The sequence below is a fragment of the Mastigoproctus giganteus genome, chromosome 12 (assembly GCF_048544385.1).
Source record: "Mastigoproctus giganteus isolate SK-2022 chromosome 12, ASM4854438v1, whole genome shotgun sequence".
Taxonomy (NCBI): domain Eukaryota; kingdom Metazoa; phylum Arthropoda; class Arachnida; order Uropygi; family Thelyphonidae; genus Mastigoproctus; species Mastigoproctus giganteus.
The window spans coordinates 37,412,991-37,431,417 of NC_143586.1; the positions used below are offsets into that span (position 1 = coordinate 37,412,991).

At 37.5% G+C, this 18,427-nt stretch overlaps 1 protein-coding gene across 1 annotated transcript in view; it reads right to left on the reverse strand.

Moving 5' to 3' along the window:
- LOC150076901 (proteasome activator complex subunit 4-like) overlaps nucleotides 1-18,427 on the reverse strand; it is a 514,513-nt gene that overhangs the window by 376,616 nt on the left and 119,470 nt on the right. Inside the window, exons 10-11 of the mRNA XM_090386346.1 lie at nucleotides 12,644-12,702; nucleotides 5,524-5,730 (exon numbers count right to left, since the gene is read on the reverse strand). Of these exons, the coding sequence (XP_090242472.1) occupies nucleotides 5,524-5,730; nucleotides 12,644-12,702 (266 nt within the window). The remainder of the gene's footprint in view (nucleotides 1-5,523; nucleotides 5,731-12,643; nucleotides 12,703-18,427) is intronic.

Here is an 18,427-nt window from a genome sequence, read left to right on the forward strand (position 1 = left end):
ATGTAAGCAGGTCAGCTTTATCCTTGGCTAAAGTGACAACAGAACCATCTGGTTTTGACAGAGGTGGGAGCAGAGATGGGCAAAAGTTGAGGCCAATAGCTTTGGCAAGAGACCAGAATGCTCAGCTACCATTAGGGCAAGAAGCAATTTTCTGCCCTTAGCCTGTTCAAAATCTAGTTTGAACTGATTAATAACTGCTTTACAATTGTTGCAAACTTCGGTGTAGGCAGAAAATGAATCTGAAGATTTGGAAACAAACTAATTACAATATGCAATGTTCTTCTCTTGAACAGCTTTAGCACATTTATTGGAAAACCAAGGTTTAGATAAAGGATGAGATTTTAAAGTGGAATGTGGAATAAAGGATTCCATTCCTACAAGAATAATTTCACTGGCACGATCTGAGCAAACATTGACATCAGAAGTTTTGAAACAGTAATCCGACCAAGGAAAAGAAGAAAAGAAATCTCACAGGTCATCCCATTTTGCATTCTTGTAATGCCAAACAATATGAGGTTGGGAATAGCCATGAGATAAAGGCTCGATTGGAGAAGAGACAATCACCAAGTTGTGATCTGAAGTGCCTAAAGGACCACTCACTTCGACCGTGTACTTAGAAGGGTTGTTTGTGAGAAAAAGATTAAGTGTGTTGGCTGCATGGTTAGAATTGTCTAGTATTCTTGTAGGTAAATGAACAATCTGTGCAAGGTCATTAGTGATTGCAAAAGCCTCAGCATCTCGACCAGCTGGGTCGGTTTGACCAGAAAATGAAAGCCAGCTGGAGTTGTGAACATTAAAATCACCAAAGAAAATTACCTCACTGTTAGGAAAGTTGGACTGGAGAAAGTCAAGTTGCAAAGAGAGGAAGTCAAAGAGCTCCAAATGATTAGTGGAGTTGGGGGAATGGTAGAGACAACAGATGAATTTGACACAATGAGGTAGAGAGATTTTAAGCCAGAGAAGATCAAAATGAGGAGATTCCAAATTACCAAGTCTCTGACAGAATATCGAAATGGACATATGCACAAGCACCACCTTTGAGGCGAAAGGAATCATACAGTGAATAATTTGGGCAACTGAGATGAACAGTGGTTGAATCAACCGATAACTGAGATTCTGTCAGAAAAAGTACATGGGGCCAACCGGGCTAGCCAGGTGTGTAGAGTGCCTGCCTGGCAACCCAAAGGTCGCGGGTTCGAATCCCACCTCGGGCTTGGATCAAAGTACTGCAAAAACCTTGGGAGGTGCAGTATGGCCACAGAAGCCGATGCACCAACAACTACCAAAAAAAAAAAAAAACAACATGGGGTTTGGCAGATTGCAAGTGGAAATGGACATTGTTGAGATTAGAATTGAGACCATGTATATTTGTGAAATGAACTAGGAAATGTTTGGGAGGTTTAGATCTTTTTGCAGATAAGCTTACTCTATTAGTTTGACAATTCATGGTGTAGTCGATAGTAAAAAAAAAGTGGGGGGGCATGCTGCATGAGATAATGAAATTTTTGGATATGGCATACACATGGTAAGAATATACCCAGATCCTTGACATAACGTGGCCTCGACAATGGCCCCCGCATACACACTACTTGGACTCCCTCCAGTCACTATCTGGCAGAGTAGAGGTAGCAAGATTATACACTAGCTGATCCGATACCGTTTTAGAGCTGTACCCTCAAAATGTATGGAAGATTGGATCTTGCCATGATGTTCATCATTACCTCAAAAGTCATCAGTCATACTGCATGATGGAAGAGATGGGGAAGGGTTGACCAGAACTTAGCTCTGGAGACTAAACATGGATCCCACCACTTCAAGCCTCCAATAAGTGCCTAAAGGACCACTTGGTCCTTTAGGCACTTATTGGAGGCTTGAACTGGTGTTGTATTTCAACTGGTGTTGTATCTCATCAACTGGTGTTGTATTTCACCAGTTAATGAGAGTCATCTACCACCTAGTATTGCCTGGTAACACAGAGGGGTGGCATTCTTCCATGTGGTGTTGGCGCTACACCTTGACCCCTGCTTATGTTGGTTCACACCTGGGTGGTCACCCACAGTGTGCATGTGCATGGAGGTTATACTCAGAGTTACTAACAGTCCCACCATTGTGAAGGTGCAAGCAGAGGACTTGGCTGCCACAGACCATCCAGTCTTTGCTGAAATTGGGATTATTAGCCACTTGTTTGTAATTGCAGACAGTTACTCCTATTGGCTCAGTGTAACTAAAACATATACTGATACATGGGCTAGAAATAGGTAGAGCAAAATTAAATTGTTTGATAATCTGTTCAGTATAAAAATTATCCATAACTATGTTTAGAAATGTGAAGTTGAGATATTCTTTGGTGCTTAATGATATATTACCCAATTTGAATTTGAATATATCTTTCAATAAATGATTTAAGTGCTGATTATTATAGCTATATGTGCTACTTATTTTTAAATAAGGCTCTTAGCATACTAATTTTTAAACCAAAAACAATTTCTTGTATATGTTTAATATTTATAACTGAATTATCCCATGATTTTAAAAGTTCTGAAAATTTACCTATTTTACTGGCTGTATGTGTTTTTTTTATCAATATTATTGATGGCATTTTTGGACATCTCTTAATGTTGGTCTTTTTACCATTTGGAAAATTTTATAAACAGATTGGTCTTGCTTGTTGCTGGTAAAACATTGTCCATTGAATTTGTTGTTTTGAGCCCATATGGATAAAGTGATTTATACTTTAGAAAGTTGAGGTTTTCTAAACTCAATTTTTTTTTAACAGTATTATTTTCTATGGCTATATTAGTAATAGATATATTTTTGAAACTGTGAACTTGAAAATGTTGCAATTCTATATCTCTTTTTATTATTATTTTTTTTTATTTATTATTTATTTTTTTATTAATTTTTTTTATTAATGTTCTGTCAGTTTTCATGTTTAGGCCCCCTGCTTGTTTGTTATTTGGTTTTTAGGAGCATTAGCAACTAAGGCCATATTGCTCCGGGGATATGCGGTGGCCATTCCCTGACCTTTCCGCATCCTCGGTGTTTGGTGGTCATGGGCTCGAATTAGGCCCCCTGCATCCTGTTGAATGCAAATGATATGTGTGAGGGAGTTGTCCTATGTGCTCCTATTCAGTCTGCCACTAACTAATATAAAAAAAAAAAAAAAGTGTGTATGTGTCTATATGTATATATGACAGGTGTATAGATGGGATGAATATGTGGGGTGTGTGTGTGTGTGTGTGTGTGTGTGTGTGTGTGTGTGTGTGTGTGTGTGTGTGTGTGTGTGTTCTGAAGGCCCCGCAAATTAGACTGCAGACCGGACAACTATTAGCAGTCCTTCCGTCATGCTGATGTCATGTCTTTTCCCTCCTTGAGGCATGGCATGGGAACTGTCAGCTCCAGCTGGTCTGGCCAGTGTGAGATCTCATACAGAGAGCCAGTGCAATCTCCTATCCCCCCATAGGGCACCCTGGCCCTATCATTTTATCCCCAATTGATCCCATATCCCTTCCCCTACCTCTCCATAAAATAATTGCCTGGTGGACTACCACTACAAAACTTTTACTGTTCTTGACAGACTCTCCCCTGTGGAGGATGTACTCCTTCCACAGGGGTGCCCCTCTATCTCCTCGTGGACAGTTTTCCTATCATCCACCTTCTTTATCTTCATCTGTTCCCTCGCACCTTCCCTGTCTCCCCTGCTCTCTTTTCACCTTCCGAAATCTTCTCTCTCTCTCTCTCTCTTCTCTCTCTCTCTCTCTCTCTCTCTCTCTCTCTCTCTCTCTCCTCGTTCCGGGGCCCTCCCTGGCAAGCTCAGGCACAGACCAGGGTTTGCCCCCACAAGAGACTATATCCAGCTGCCTCTTGTGGACAATGGAGAGGCAATATGGGATCCTACTAGGGGCCGCACAGCTAAATGCAAGAGGAAAAACAGACCAACATTACACTATGCAGATCAACTATGCAGACCAAAACTTACACCTCTCGGTGTTTACAGAGCTTGCACTGTGACAGAGTATACTATGCAGTTTTAGGGGAGACCACAGTGTCACATGACAATAAACACTATACATTATAAACTATGTCTTTCCTGTATATATTGCACTCCCATATTCAAATTCAGCATCGCTTATGTCTGAGTGACACCATGTCTCTGATATCCCTATAATTGCATTTGGTGCAGTACTACACTCAGCAGAGTGGAAGATTAAAAAGACCTGGGAGTAACTGTGCAGTCAGATATGAAGTTCTCTGACCAGTGCAAATAGGCTGCCAGGAAAGCTCAAGGGGTTTTGTCAATGATATACAGGAACTTTGTTTAGCAGGGATAAGAAGATTATTCCTTTGTACAAGGCCATGGTTAAGCCATATCTTCAGTACTGTATACAGGTTTTGGAGGACTCATTTTAGGAAGGATGTAGATCTGCTGAAATAGGTGCAGAGAAGTGAAATAAGTGCTCTTACCAAGAAAGGCTTCAATTCTTAAGGTTCAGCTTCTGGAGACTAGGCACCTGCAAGGAAATCTGATTGGGATGTTTAGAGCCTTAAATGGATTACTCAGAAAACATGCATGAGGCGGCATAAATTTAAATCCAGAAGAATGGTTTGCAGGATAGATGTGTGTAAATTTTCTTTCAGCTAGCAGGTAGTCGATTATTAAAACTTTTAGCTGGCATTGTGCATGTGGATAATTTGAATAAATTCAAGGAAGTACTAAACAAATTCTTGGGGGGAATAGGCAGATGAGGTGGTAAGGTTTTTTTTAGCTGATGCTCTCTCTATAAGCTTACTTTCTTGCATTATTTGCCATTACTAATACTAATGTGCAGCACTCACTGTTCATGCAGTTTCCTAGAATTGTTTTTGTGGCCTTGAGATGATACTTTTAGATACACTGAAGAACCTGCCTCCATCTCTCCAATGGCTCTCCACTGATTGGTAATCATACAGATGGTATATTCTTGCCATGCTTATAGTCATGTAAAAGAAAACCCATCAGTTACATTCAATCGCCTAGAAAGAATAAAAGTGAAAAATACCATTTAAGCTAATTCCTGATGTAAAATTTGCACATTGTGGGTCCTTTAAACAAGGTATACTTCTAGAAAGAGGAGGTCAAATTTTACATTAAAAAAAATGTGAAAAAACATGAAAAAAAAAAAAAAAGAAAGAAATGAAAAATCTGTACGTATTAATTTAATATTTTGGTAATTCACTTGGGTTGACTGCAGTTTAGGATGTATGCAGACATGGGTGCACACCCATATGTATGTTGTGAAACTGATCCCATATTCTGCGACAAAAATAAGCAGGGTCCATTGTTAATAGTTGCATTGTTTATCTGCTGCAATAAAGACGGTCACAATGAAGGTATAAGTATCTCTACTGCAGTGGACACATGAAGTATAAATGGAAATTTATTTCTAGAAATAATGGTAATTTTCTATGGTGAAAAATATAAAATTACTTATAATTAAAAAGTAAAAAATAAAAATAAAGTAAAAAGCAAAAATTAATAAATACCTTTCCAAAACTGGTGGAATGACAAGCTCGGGGCGTAAAATGGACAGATTCTGAAGCGCCACAGCTGAATCTGCACTGCCACCTTTACTAAACATGGATAACAGGACAACGTGCTTGATGCTTTCAACAAATTCAGTGATCTCCAAATCTGTTAGTTTATGTGAAGCGGGAATTGGTGTTTCCCAAGTTAATTTGCGATAACGTTCTCTACATAAAAGACAATAAAATTTATACGTCTCAGGTGATGTTCTTACTGCAAAATAAAACCAAGGTTAAAAATTTTCTTACTATTATAAAATTGATAATACCATGAAACCTGCTTTACATTTTTTTTAAACAAATGTAAACAATCAAATAAGTCAAGCAGGTTCACTTGCATACACATACAAAAGAATAAATTAAATTAAAACATTGTTTTGCTTTAACACTTGTTCACTATTAAGTTGGAAAATATTTTGGAATTTTGTATATATCTAGATATATACAAAAAAAGGTTGGCAACATAAAGTATTCATTATGTCACAGTTTTAAAATGGCATTACATTTTTACACCATGCAGGTCATAAACATGTTGAATGAAATCCTAGGACCACTGGTTGACATTGGCGTCAGTGTACCTTGATAGTCATCATCCATGTTCTCAAACACCCAGATAAACAGAGGATTGGATAATTCACCGGCTGGCTGTGACTGATAGATTTGACTCTGAGAAGGATTATAGAAATCAAATTTATCTTTGGGACATCCAATATCAAGCACTATTAGATGACCGACAGAGGCAGGATGGCATTTATATTGTGCATGCAAACTCCTATATGTTTCTTATTTAATTATTTATTTTGTTATTGTTTTTGGCTAGTGCAGAAAAGACTGTACTTTCCTTCATTCCTTCCTTCCTTCCTTCCTTGCACTAAATTGCTAATGCTAATACAGGCACTCCCTGACTTACGAAAATTCAACTTTATGTAAGTTTTTGCCAGCCGGTGAAAACTGAAAAAAAATATGGAAATGTATTTTGCATTCTGTAGGAATAAATGGAGGTATTGTGAAAATATCATAATGTAAACCCAATAACACGGTTTTTTTTTTTTTTTTTTTTTTTGTCAATTCGTTCCAAGACTTCGGAAGTTGAAATTTTCGTTATATAACTAAACATATTACAAATATTAGTCATCTCTCTAAAAAAAAAGGTCATTTTTATAATGGAAATTGTATTAGTTTTATACAAATTTATGTCATTATAAGAATCACTTTTGAATGCCTTTGTGAAATTTTTCTAAAGCACATTTCTGGAGGTCATGACTATAAAACAATAAAAACAATTTGCATTTTCCAGTTTATTGGGCTTTTCTGTTACAAACTATTATAAGAGGTAGTAAACTCGATTTTATTGCCTTTGAGATAATACTACCAATAACTGGGATTATGTGGGTTTTTACATTATTATTATGGTGAAATGTGTTTCCCCTTCACTGAAATCTTCAATCACATAAAAAAGCATAAATAAAATTTCAGAATCTTCTCTTCATTCCTATTTACTTATTACAATGATGAAGGGAAAGTGATCAACGGAAAGTGCAAGTGGTGGCAGTGCTAAGAAATTAAACAAAATTGATTTAGAAATGAAGATGAAAATGATTAAGCAGTATGAAGCAGGACAAAGTTTGTCATCCATTGCACAGGAATTAGGTCTCGCTGCTTCAACAGTGAATACTATTTTAAAGGACAATGTGTGTATAAAAGAACATGTTAAAGGATCAACAGTGATCACAAAACAGCATTCAGGTGCTATATCAGAGATGGGAAAGCTATTAATAACAAGGATGTAAAATAAGATTCAGATGCTAGTGTCCATGAGGAGTTGGCACTGGCACTTGCCTTAATCTTTTTATCATACATTTCGAAGCACACTTTTTGTAATTTTTCCTGCGTGTGAAATAAAAAAAAAAAGAATAAATAATTCTATTTACACGTTCGTCGAACATTTCTTTTTTGCTTCAATCAAATTCAGCAAGCATAGTTGTGAGTGCTGCATAAGCATTTAAGGAAATTCAGACTTACAGAGTTCTGCAGAATGCAACCCTTACGTAAGTTAGGGAGTGGCTGTACTAACTCCTCTTAACTTAATCTCATCATATACAAAAAGTTGGGAGGGTGATGGGGGGAGAGAGAGAGAGAGGGAGAGAGAGAGAGAGAGAGAGAGAGAGAACAACAGCTGGAATGAAGAATGGTAACAGATTATCATTAGTGATAAATGAGAATAAGTGTGAATGAGAATAGTTTTGTTTAGAGAGTAAGGTCAGAAGGTTTCATGTGCTGCAGCAATATCCTTGTGAAAAAGATGTTCCTGCCTACACTCAACAAAAACAAACAAAAAAAAAAAAAAAAAAAGAGATAAAAATAAAACTAGGAATTATATGGAATGCCATCCCGTGTGACAGCCATTCACCACTGTTTTTTGTTCAAGGTAATCTCACAGATCAACATTACATTAACATTGCATCTAGAACTTTCCTTTGCCATTTTCACATCAGTTTTCCAGCAGTGAGGAATAAAGTTATCTTCAATCCTAAAACTCATTCCTGTCATATCTCTCATAACAAAGGGTCTTCCATCATGTTCATATTCAACAACACTGATTTCTTGACAAGATCACATATCTTTACTGGGGATAACCCTGACTTTTAGCTTTTTCTGGCATTAGCATATTAGAAATATTACTTCCTCTGAAAAAAAAAATCTATGTTCTCTCTTTTGCTTTTGCAGTTACTTTTCTTCTAAAAAGATACTGATTCTATACAAATCTCTCAAAGCTGCCCTCCTATGTAATATTGTTGGACACATACAGAGTGGGGCTCTAAAATCATCTTTTAAGTTCCCAGACTTTATCAAAATGTGGAAGTCAAACAATTATGATCAGCCCCTTATACACACACACTCAGCTTCTGTGATAAAGTGGAAAGCATGCCTTCTCTACAGATATTTCCATGGCCATCAATCTTCTGAAGTGGGACTTATTAATTCCACCTCTTTCTTCCAAATCAGTCTGAACATCTAATCACTGTTTAACTCTAAATATACCAAACTATCCTTTTCCTCCTCATTTAATCATTCTATTTCTATTAAGAGATAATAATTACACAATTTCACTAGAATTATTACTTTGGCACTTTAGAATCAATATTGTGGATCCTCTGCCAGTTGTTCCTTGGACACAAGCTCAATTTATCTCAATGAGAAGGGAGATGATGTCATAAACAAAAATAACCCAACTGGTCAGAGAAATCCAGTAGTCCCATTCTACCCTCTGAAGATCAGTTCTCTTAATTATATAAAATTTTTAATCCCTGAGCAAAAATTGATGTTTTTCAACATTCCAAAAATTACAACATATTGAATGCTCTCTCAAATATAAGTAACAGTGAACATATTAAAGTCATTCTATTTGTTCTTTGTAACAACCTTCCTACCCATGTATTCCTGAAAATTACAATTTACAGAAATTAAAGTTCAGTGTCACAAGTAACTACTGCCTTCTCAACCTTCAACCCATATATGGTACTGGAGTACAGTAACCCTTGCTAATCTGGTTACAGTTAATCCGTATGTTGGATAATCTGGATCAAAATATGAAAAATTCTGTTCACAGTTGAGTACTTTGAAAGATAAAGGATTTAGGAAGGCAGATGTAGGTAATGCATATTCCATCTGTCTCTCTCTCTCTCTGCACAGTCAGAGAGGAATATACATTACACTGTCTTGCGTGTTGTTCAGTACTGTTGTTGACTCTGTCTGAGTCAGACGGATGTTACTGCTTATACACTTCATTTGCATACTTCTTTATATGCATATGTATACATATACGTATATTATACTATAATATATTATACGTATATGTATATTGATATATATACATCAATATGTTAACATATTTTATATAATTATGGGTTCTAAAGAATTGAAAAGTAGAATAAAAAGAAAACATGTTATTTTAACTATCATTAACAAGCTCAAAGTGATTGAACAACTTGAAAATGGTGCTCCTGAAAAAAAATTGCTGAAGAATTAGGTATTTGCCAATAGACTGTGTCAGATGTTAAGAAATAAAAAGAATCTATAAAGATGTTTTCTTTAAAATTCAATAAAAGCAGTGTATCAAACAGACAGACAGATATTAAAAAAGCCAATACAAGTGTTGCTGGAAGATGCTGTATTTAAGTTGTATTCACAGCAAGGATCAAGTGGCATTGGCGTGCAATGCCAGTGCCACCTGATAAATGTATAAAAATACTATCGATGGATAAATGTATTGTCTTTTTATAGTTTTTAAATAAAGGCTCTAAAGTGCTTTTTTTTTATTAATTTTCATCAGCACTCCTATATTTTATTTATTAAATTTTTCATTTATTTGTGTTCTAAGTTTTTGTTCTTTTAAGGCTTATTTTTTGCTTCACTAATCTGGATTATCACATAATCCGGATGACCCATCCTCCAATTATTCTGAATTAGCGAGGATTTACTGTACTATAAATTCTAACACCACACCTTTTGTGTCATCATAAAAAAAAAAAAAAAAAAAGTTACAAAACACCTTTATTCTAAAAAGACAACACTTGGTCCCTCCTCGTACTAGCCTGCAAAGCATTGTGGAAACGTTTCCTCTTCCACAATGTTTCTCAGGCCAACCTAAATAATTTAATTTATCTCTAAATGGGTATATATGGAATATGATGGGACAGTAACTTAGAACTACGCTTCAAGCTGCCCAAATACATGTGATATGCCTCATGAGGGGCACAGTTTTAATTACTTATATTTAAAATTGCTATCTTTCAAACTGATATACACTGGTTTTCCAGACCAAATAGATCTCTGGTTCTGAGGTATGTCTGATTACCTTTAGGTAACTGTATACCTAAAGGTGAATAATACTAATGTGAATAATAGTACTAATGAATACCCCAAATAATTTAAATAATTAAATAATGAGATATTAAAAATTTTAATTATTAAAAAAAAAGTTACAAATACCTTTATTCTAACAAAACAATACATTAGTCAAGTATTCTAACAAAACAAAACATTACTCAAGTATCATTTGAGCAAATTATGCAATAATGTAATTGCAGTATTTGCTCAAATATTCTTCACACTTTTTTTTCCCAAATGGATGCTTTTAAAATTGGAGTGTGGCTTATAAGCATTTCTAAAACTACATGGCACTAAAATTTTTAGCAATAATTTGTGAAAAAAGTGCCAAATATCATTAGCATTTTTATTTTTTCAAAAAAAATTAATGATTTTAAAATTGAAGTGTGACTTATATGGCTATTATGGGTGTGGCCAATTTTATTTTCTTTAAAAAAAAAAAAAAAAGAAGAATTCCATTGGATTGTCTATATTCTGTACAGGGATAAAGTTTGCAGTTATGGTCAAAGTATGAAGTTTTAGCAGTTGGAACTGCATTTTACCAACATGGATATATATCACACAATTTTTTATTGTTCTTAGAGCCTTTCATAAACATAACAATTTAAATTAACATGCTTCAAGTAATGTATGTAATGTATGTATAAGGGGCATTCAATAATTATTTACACTGACTATAAATATGTTTGATATATAAAAAAGCTGTAGTTTTATCATAATATAATCTGTATCTTTTGCATATGTCCAGCTCATACAGTGAAGTACACAAGAGATTTAAAGTAGCAACTGAAAGGAAAACACAGATGTCACAAAGTGGAGCATCGGGATATCATAAAATTTTTGAATGGAGTCAAGAAACCACATAATATGACTGCTGATCTCTGCTGGGATGACCAATGGAAGTGACAACTCTAGAATTTTTGTCAAAAAATCAAAGGGCTGGTTATGCAGAATAGATATATTAGTGTCTGTAACTGCCAAAAAATGTAATACATCTGAGGGGAGCGACACTGACCATCCTTGAACACCTGAACACATTAAGCTTACTAAAAATGCTCATACCACTTCAGAAACAATGCAGGATTCAAACCTATGACGAATTCTTGAAAGAAATCTACAGGTTTCTTTCAAGAATTATAATGGTAATGAAATGTGGATTCATCACTGGGATCCAGAAACTAAACAGGAACCCATGCAATGGAAACACTGTGGATAAACACCCATTCTGAAAGAAATCAGGATGAGTGTTTATGGTAGGGTAGCATCCAAAGATTTAGCACAACAAGCACAACAAAAAAACAGGAACCCATGCAATGGAAACACTGTGGATAAACACCCATCCTGAAAAAAATCAGGATGAGTGTTTATGGTAGGGTAGCATCCAAAGATTTAGCATGCCAAGCACAACAACAAATAATTCAGGACTCGACCCTCTGTCAAAATGATAATGGCCACCACTTTTTGAGATGGGAAGGGATTTTTTTTTTTTGATAGACTACATACCACATAAGAAAATCACTGGATGTACAGCTGCCCTCGAAAATCAGTCAAAGTAAAGGAACAAAGAAGAGGAAACTTGATACAAATGCCATTCTTCTTTGTGACAATGCTTCTGTACACGAATCCTATAAAGGGATTGCTGTTCTGAGAAATTGTAGACTCCAGAAGTTAAACTACTCACTTTACAGTCCAGACATGGCCCCTAGTGATTATTTCCTGATCAGAAATCTAAAAAAAAATTACGCTATGTTGTTTCTTTATCCCCAAGATAGATAACACTTTGCGTGTCCCTCAAAACTACATAACCAACAAGAAACTTGTCTGAGTTGTTCTGATTTTTCTCATAAAATTGAGAATAACCATATAGCATTCTAATGCAATACTACATCTCCAGAGATTCATATTTCGATATTCCCTGACTTAGTGGTTGAGAGCATGTAGTTCATATAATTCATATATTGCATATAATTCACAGATCCTTGACTCCAAAGTAAATTATCTAATTTATATTTCAAGTATTCTAAATCTTTAGGTTTTACAACCCATATATGCAATCAATCATGAAGTGAAAGCAGAATTTGTAGTGCATGTGTGAATATTATTTTATATTAAAAACAAATGCATTAAATTACTGTGTTTATACAAAACAGAATAAAAAAGATCAACTAGGCATTCATATTTTATTACTTACTTATGCAACCTCTTCACAACTGCAGCCGGAAGCTTGTATAATATTCTCTGTAGCTTCAACTGTAACAAACAATTTCTATTTGATCATTAAAACTATAATTCATGAATAAGTCAGAGAGGGAAAAGTCAAGAAGTACATATAATATTAATCTGCACTCAAAAAAGAAAGGGGGAGGGATCATAGTAAAAATATAGACAAACCTCAGTTACAGTAATATGGCATTTGAAAAGCATGACACTGAATAAAGTCATTAATGAAAGGAGCAACACTTCTCCATGAACTTAATTTATTTCTTAAGCAATAAATAAATTTCTCAGCTAAGAAATAAATATATACACTCATGAGCTAAAACATTATGATCACCTACCTAATAGCATGTTGGGTTGCCTTTCACCATGATAACCACTTACCCAGCATGGCATTCACTGCACAAGACCACAGAAAGTGCCCTCAGGTATTCTGGACTAGCTAGGCAGAAGGACATCCCAGATTTCAGCAATGTTATCAGGCACTGGCATGGATTGGTGAATAATGTGTCCCACAAATGTTTGATAGGATTGACATCAGGGGATATAATGCTTGGATATAATGCTTGGATATAATCCTTGAATCCCACAAATTTGTGGACCTTTTGACATGGGATGTTGTCTTGTTGAAAGAGACCAGTGACATCTGGATACATGGTCACCATGTAGAGCAAAACTTGATCCAAAACAATGCCAGGGCAGGATCTGGCAGTGCGTGTTCAATAGGGGTAAGGGGATCTAGTAAAGTCCATGAAAACATCACCCAAACCACGATACCACTGCCAATGGCCTGTTTTTATCCAACCATGCAGTGTGGTTGCACTTGTTCACCTGCTTGCCATCCACGTCTTTCAAGAACACGCACCTGTCCATCGGCACAATGAAGCTGGAACCCTGATTCATCAGACCAGGCAACACTTTTCCAGTAGTCCAACGTTCAGGAATGGTACTCCCATGCCCACTACAAGCAGAGGTGTCAAATGACATTCAGTCAATATGGACACATGAACAAGTCACCTACTCCACAGGCCTATCTAAGAATGAAGTGTTTGGAAACATTTCTCTGGGCACCCTGGTTGTAGTCTTCCATTATCTGAGGAATCATGAGCCATATGTTGTCCTGAGCATAATGTGCTAACTGTGTTTTTTTTTTTTTTTTTTGTTAGTTGTTGGCACATCGGCTTCTGTGGCCATAATGCACCTCCCAAAGTTTTTGCATTTTACTCTGATCCAAGACCAAGGCGGGATTCAAACCCGCGCCCTTTGGGTTGCCAGGCAGGCACTTTACCCACCTGGCTAGCGCTAACTGTGTTTTGCTTCGACTGTCAACCAGTGGTGGTTTCCCCGTCCCGGCATTTTGGGTGCTTATGTGCTCTTCTTTGTAACATTCCTGCCACACCTTTACTACAGTTGCCCTTGGACAGCCAACAAATGCCAGCACTTGCTGAGATGCTGGCCCGCACTTGCTGAGATGCTGGCCCACGATCCTACCACTGCAAATCATTCCGTATTCAAACTCCATCCAGCCCCTCCCTTTCCCCATTGCACGTTTGTTGAAGTAGAAGTCATGAGACAGCATTACAAGGCTGCCAGAAACCTATATACGAACTCGATCAGCAGAAACAAACGAAACTCCTGGGAGCAACTCGCCTCCAACACGGGAAACACAGATCCCTGGGGGGTGGTATATAAAGTTACCACCAACAAACTCCCCGGGGGGAAGTCCTTACTACTACCAGAACACCGCAGGGACTGCTTACAGCATCGTGGGAGCAGTCAATTGAAAACATCCTCAACTCCATCTTCAAGGAACAGGTTTACCCACAATGACTACGCCACTGACAACCAAAAACAGCCGTTCACTCAGGAAGAGCTTCAGAGCACTGCTGCACAGATAAAAACTAGGAAATGTCCGGGCAAGGATATGCTTGAACTAGAAATCATAAAGCGTGTTGTGGATTTAACACCAGGACTCCTACTTCGACTCTATAACTGCTGTCTGAAACAGGGGTACTTCCCCAAGGACTGGAAAATTGCGAATACTAAATTAATCCTAAAAAATCCTAACAGAAATCCAACTCTTCTGACCTCCTATCGGCCCATTGCTTTGCTGTCGGTCTTGAGCAAGATCTATGAAAGACTTTTATACAAGTGGATTCAACAGTACTACTCCACAGCAAACCTCGAAGCAGCAAACCAATATGGCTTCAGGCTGGGACTGTCAACAATCGAAGAGATCAGGAACCTTATAAATACTGCCAATGCATGCCAAAGTAAATACTTTCTGGTGATCGCTGTGGATTTTGCGGGGCATTCGACTCCCTCTGGTGACTGAGCATCCTTGGCAGACTCCGCAAAGCGCATGCTCCCATAAACCTTTACAATACTATCAAAGCATACCTGTCCCAAAGAAGAATTGAAATCATAGCATCCTTCCAAAGAATAACAAGAAATATCCATAGAGGATGCCCACAGGGGTCCGTTCTTGGCCCCCTGCTTTGGAATATAGTCTTTGACGACTTTCTTGACACCAACTTGGGGGAAGTAAAGTGTCAAGTCTTCGCAGATGACCTTGCACTGATGGTGGCGGCAGACTCCACGCCCCAACTGGAGATACAGGCAAACCATGCCCTAGAGATCCTACAACAATGGGCAGAAGAAAACTTCCTACAAATTGAACCAACAAAAACAACGTTATCCTTCTCAAAGGATCATTAAATATCAGAAGACCTCCGCAAATTAAAATAAAAGGAAAAATGATAAAGCTTTCCACTCATATGAAATATTTAGGTGTCATCCTTGACAACAATCTCTCCTTCCAACCTCACCTCAAGCAACTAAGAATAAAAATTAGAAACTACTCTGCACTGGTTGCCCGTGTTACAAGGAGCGACTGGGGCCTGAAAAAGAAAACGCTCTCTCTCTCTCTCTAATATAAGGCTACATTTATACTAGCAATCTCATATGCTGCTCCAATCTGGTTCCACAAGACAGCCATGGCTGTAAATAAAAGAATTCTTGATTCAATCCAGAGATCAATCCTTCTAACAATAACCCGCGCATGCAGGACTGTCAGTATGCAGGTGCTTTAGGGGTTCTCCTGCTGGACCAGTAGATTGTCAGGTGTGGCCTGTCATACTACCTATTACAGTAGTAAAACAATTCGAGTGTTGGCATTCGAGGTGAGCGGACGCGCTTCGTCAGGGCTCCTCAGTTCAGTTGATTGGATTACTGTTGATTATTGCTTTTAAATATTTGATTTATTTAGATATTGTTGGATTATTTTGTTATAGGTTTTCCTGTAACAGATTGATTTTTATAATATTATAGATATAATTTTTTAAAGTTCATTTTCATTGATATTTAGCTAATTTTATAATGGTAGTTACGAGATCTGCCTTAAACATGTCACAGGGTATCGTGACTTACATGGAAATAGCCGATGGCGATTTACAGGTGAGTCATGATTTAATCCATTGCGGAACCTGTGAAATGTTTTCCAAGGTCGACCTGGTGACTAATCATAGCTCACCTGGGGATTCTTTTCTTTGTGATCGATGTAAGGAGTGCACCGATCTTGAATTACAATTTGGTGCACTGATGGAACAATTTGAGTCACGGAAAATATGGGTGCTTGCCCTCGAGAATAATGCATCTGGGAGCTCATCAGGGACTCAAGACTCCAGCAATCTACCAATTGATGTACACCTGATCCGGGCCTCAAAACAGAAAAACCAAGTGCAAACTACTCTGGTTCAAAAAGGACACGTTTTATTAGGAGACTCCATTGTCAGGGAAACAGGGAATATTTTTTTTAATAAGGATAGGTGGAGAACCGGTATGTCTGCCAGGAGCAACTATTAATGATGTTACCAACAGATTGTCAGATTTTAAGGGGGATAAAGAGAATATTATTATTCATGTGGGAACTAATGACATTAAACGTACACGATCTGACGATTTGTTGGAAAAGTACAGGACCATGCTGAGGAAATGCCACGAGCTAGGCCACAATGTCTATGTGTCTGCAATTCTGCCCAGACACGATAGGAGGGATTATATGTTAAAAGCCTTGTGGATTAACTCAAGACTTGAAGGACTCTGCAAAGCTTTAGGGGGGGGGGGGGGAAGGAATTTTTATCAGCATGGCCCACACTTGTAGGTAGAAGGAATTTGTTTTGTAGAGACAGGATACACTTAAACAAAGGTGGTGCAAACGTTTTTGCCAGTATTATTGAATATACCTTAAAGGTTCAGAGAAACTGCTAGTTAGGGGGGGATGTGGGTAATACTGACACGCATTTATCTGATAATATTGGTCAAAGTAACTGTTGCACATACCTCAAGAGTTCTTATCTGTTACCCCAACTGGACATATTATCTAGATGTTCTGGGGGCAGAAACGTTTCAAGGAGCGGGTAGCTAATGCCAGTGAAGCGAGCCTAAAAAACTTCAAGGGTTGTGTTAGGGTTGTTAAATATACAAGAACAGTAAGTCTTAATTGTTTATATAGTAATGTTAGAAGTGTCGTGAATAAAATGAGCGAATTCGAACTGCTCGTTAAAACAGTTAAAACAAGTTAAAACGTTAAAACAAGTAATGTGGACATAACAGGGCTTATGGAGACGTTGTGCCACCCGGAAATTGGGGATGATGAGTTTCAGTATGGCTTGTATAATGTATTTTGGAAGGATAGGGTAGATAGAAGGGGTGGTGGGGTAATGCTTGTTATCAGAAGCAACCTGAGTGCGACGATAGCTTTCCCGGATTCAGACGTTTCACATGCTGGTATAGAATCTGTATGGTGTGAGATAGTTGGAAACAAAGGTATAATGCGAGTAGGAGTAATCTACAGACCAGGTGATTGTGAAGATTATGACGAAAGCCTCTACATGCAAATGGAATGGGCAAGTAAGCACCAATGTCTTATTATGGGTGATTTCAATTTGCCTCTAATTAACTGGAGAAAATGGGAAGAAAACTAGACTTTTTTTTTTAAGAGCATTAGTAACTAAGGCCATATTGCTCCGGGGATAGGCAGTGGTCAATCCCCGACCTTTCCGCATCCTCCGTATTTAGTAGTCATGGGCTCGAACCCCGGTCTAATCAAGAAGCATGTGCTACACACTGCTGCTCCTGCCCACCTAGCTATGGAGGCGCCTTACACTCGACATGGGGAACAAAATTTTTAAATCAACTAATTGACTGTTATTTGTATCAACATGTCAGGATTATTTGTATTATTTGTTATTTGTATCAACATGAAAGTACTAGAAAAAAGAATATCCTAGACCATTCATGAATCACTCATGAATCAGATGACATAACAGGGCTGACAGTAGAGGAACCAGTAGCAGGAAGGAATCACGGAGTTCTATGGTGGATGATGATGAAAGAGGTAGCAGTAGCAAAAGGCAAAGGAATGGGTTTTAATTTCAGAAAGGAAATTACGATGCCTTAAGGTACTACATGGCCTCTATTAACTGGGTAGATATCGCACAGAGAATGAATACAATTGAACTGTGGTATGCTTTTAAAACATTAATCACAGATGCCTTGAATGCGCATTTACCATTAAAAAAATACTCCACGAGGAGGGTTCCAAGTTGGATGAATAGTGAAGTTGCCACATTACTCGAGCAGAAAAAGGTGGCATGGAAAGGTTACAGAGCAATAAAAAGTACTGAAGCCTATAACAGCTACAAGATGATCTGTAATAGAGCAACAGAAAAAGGTTCGACAGGCAAAGGCAGTTTAT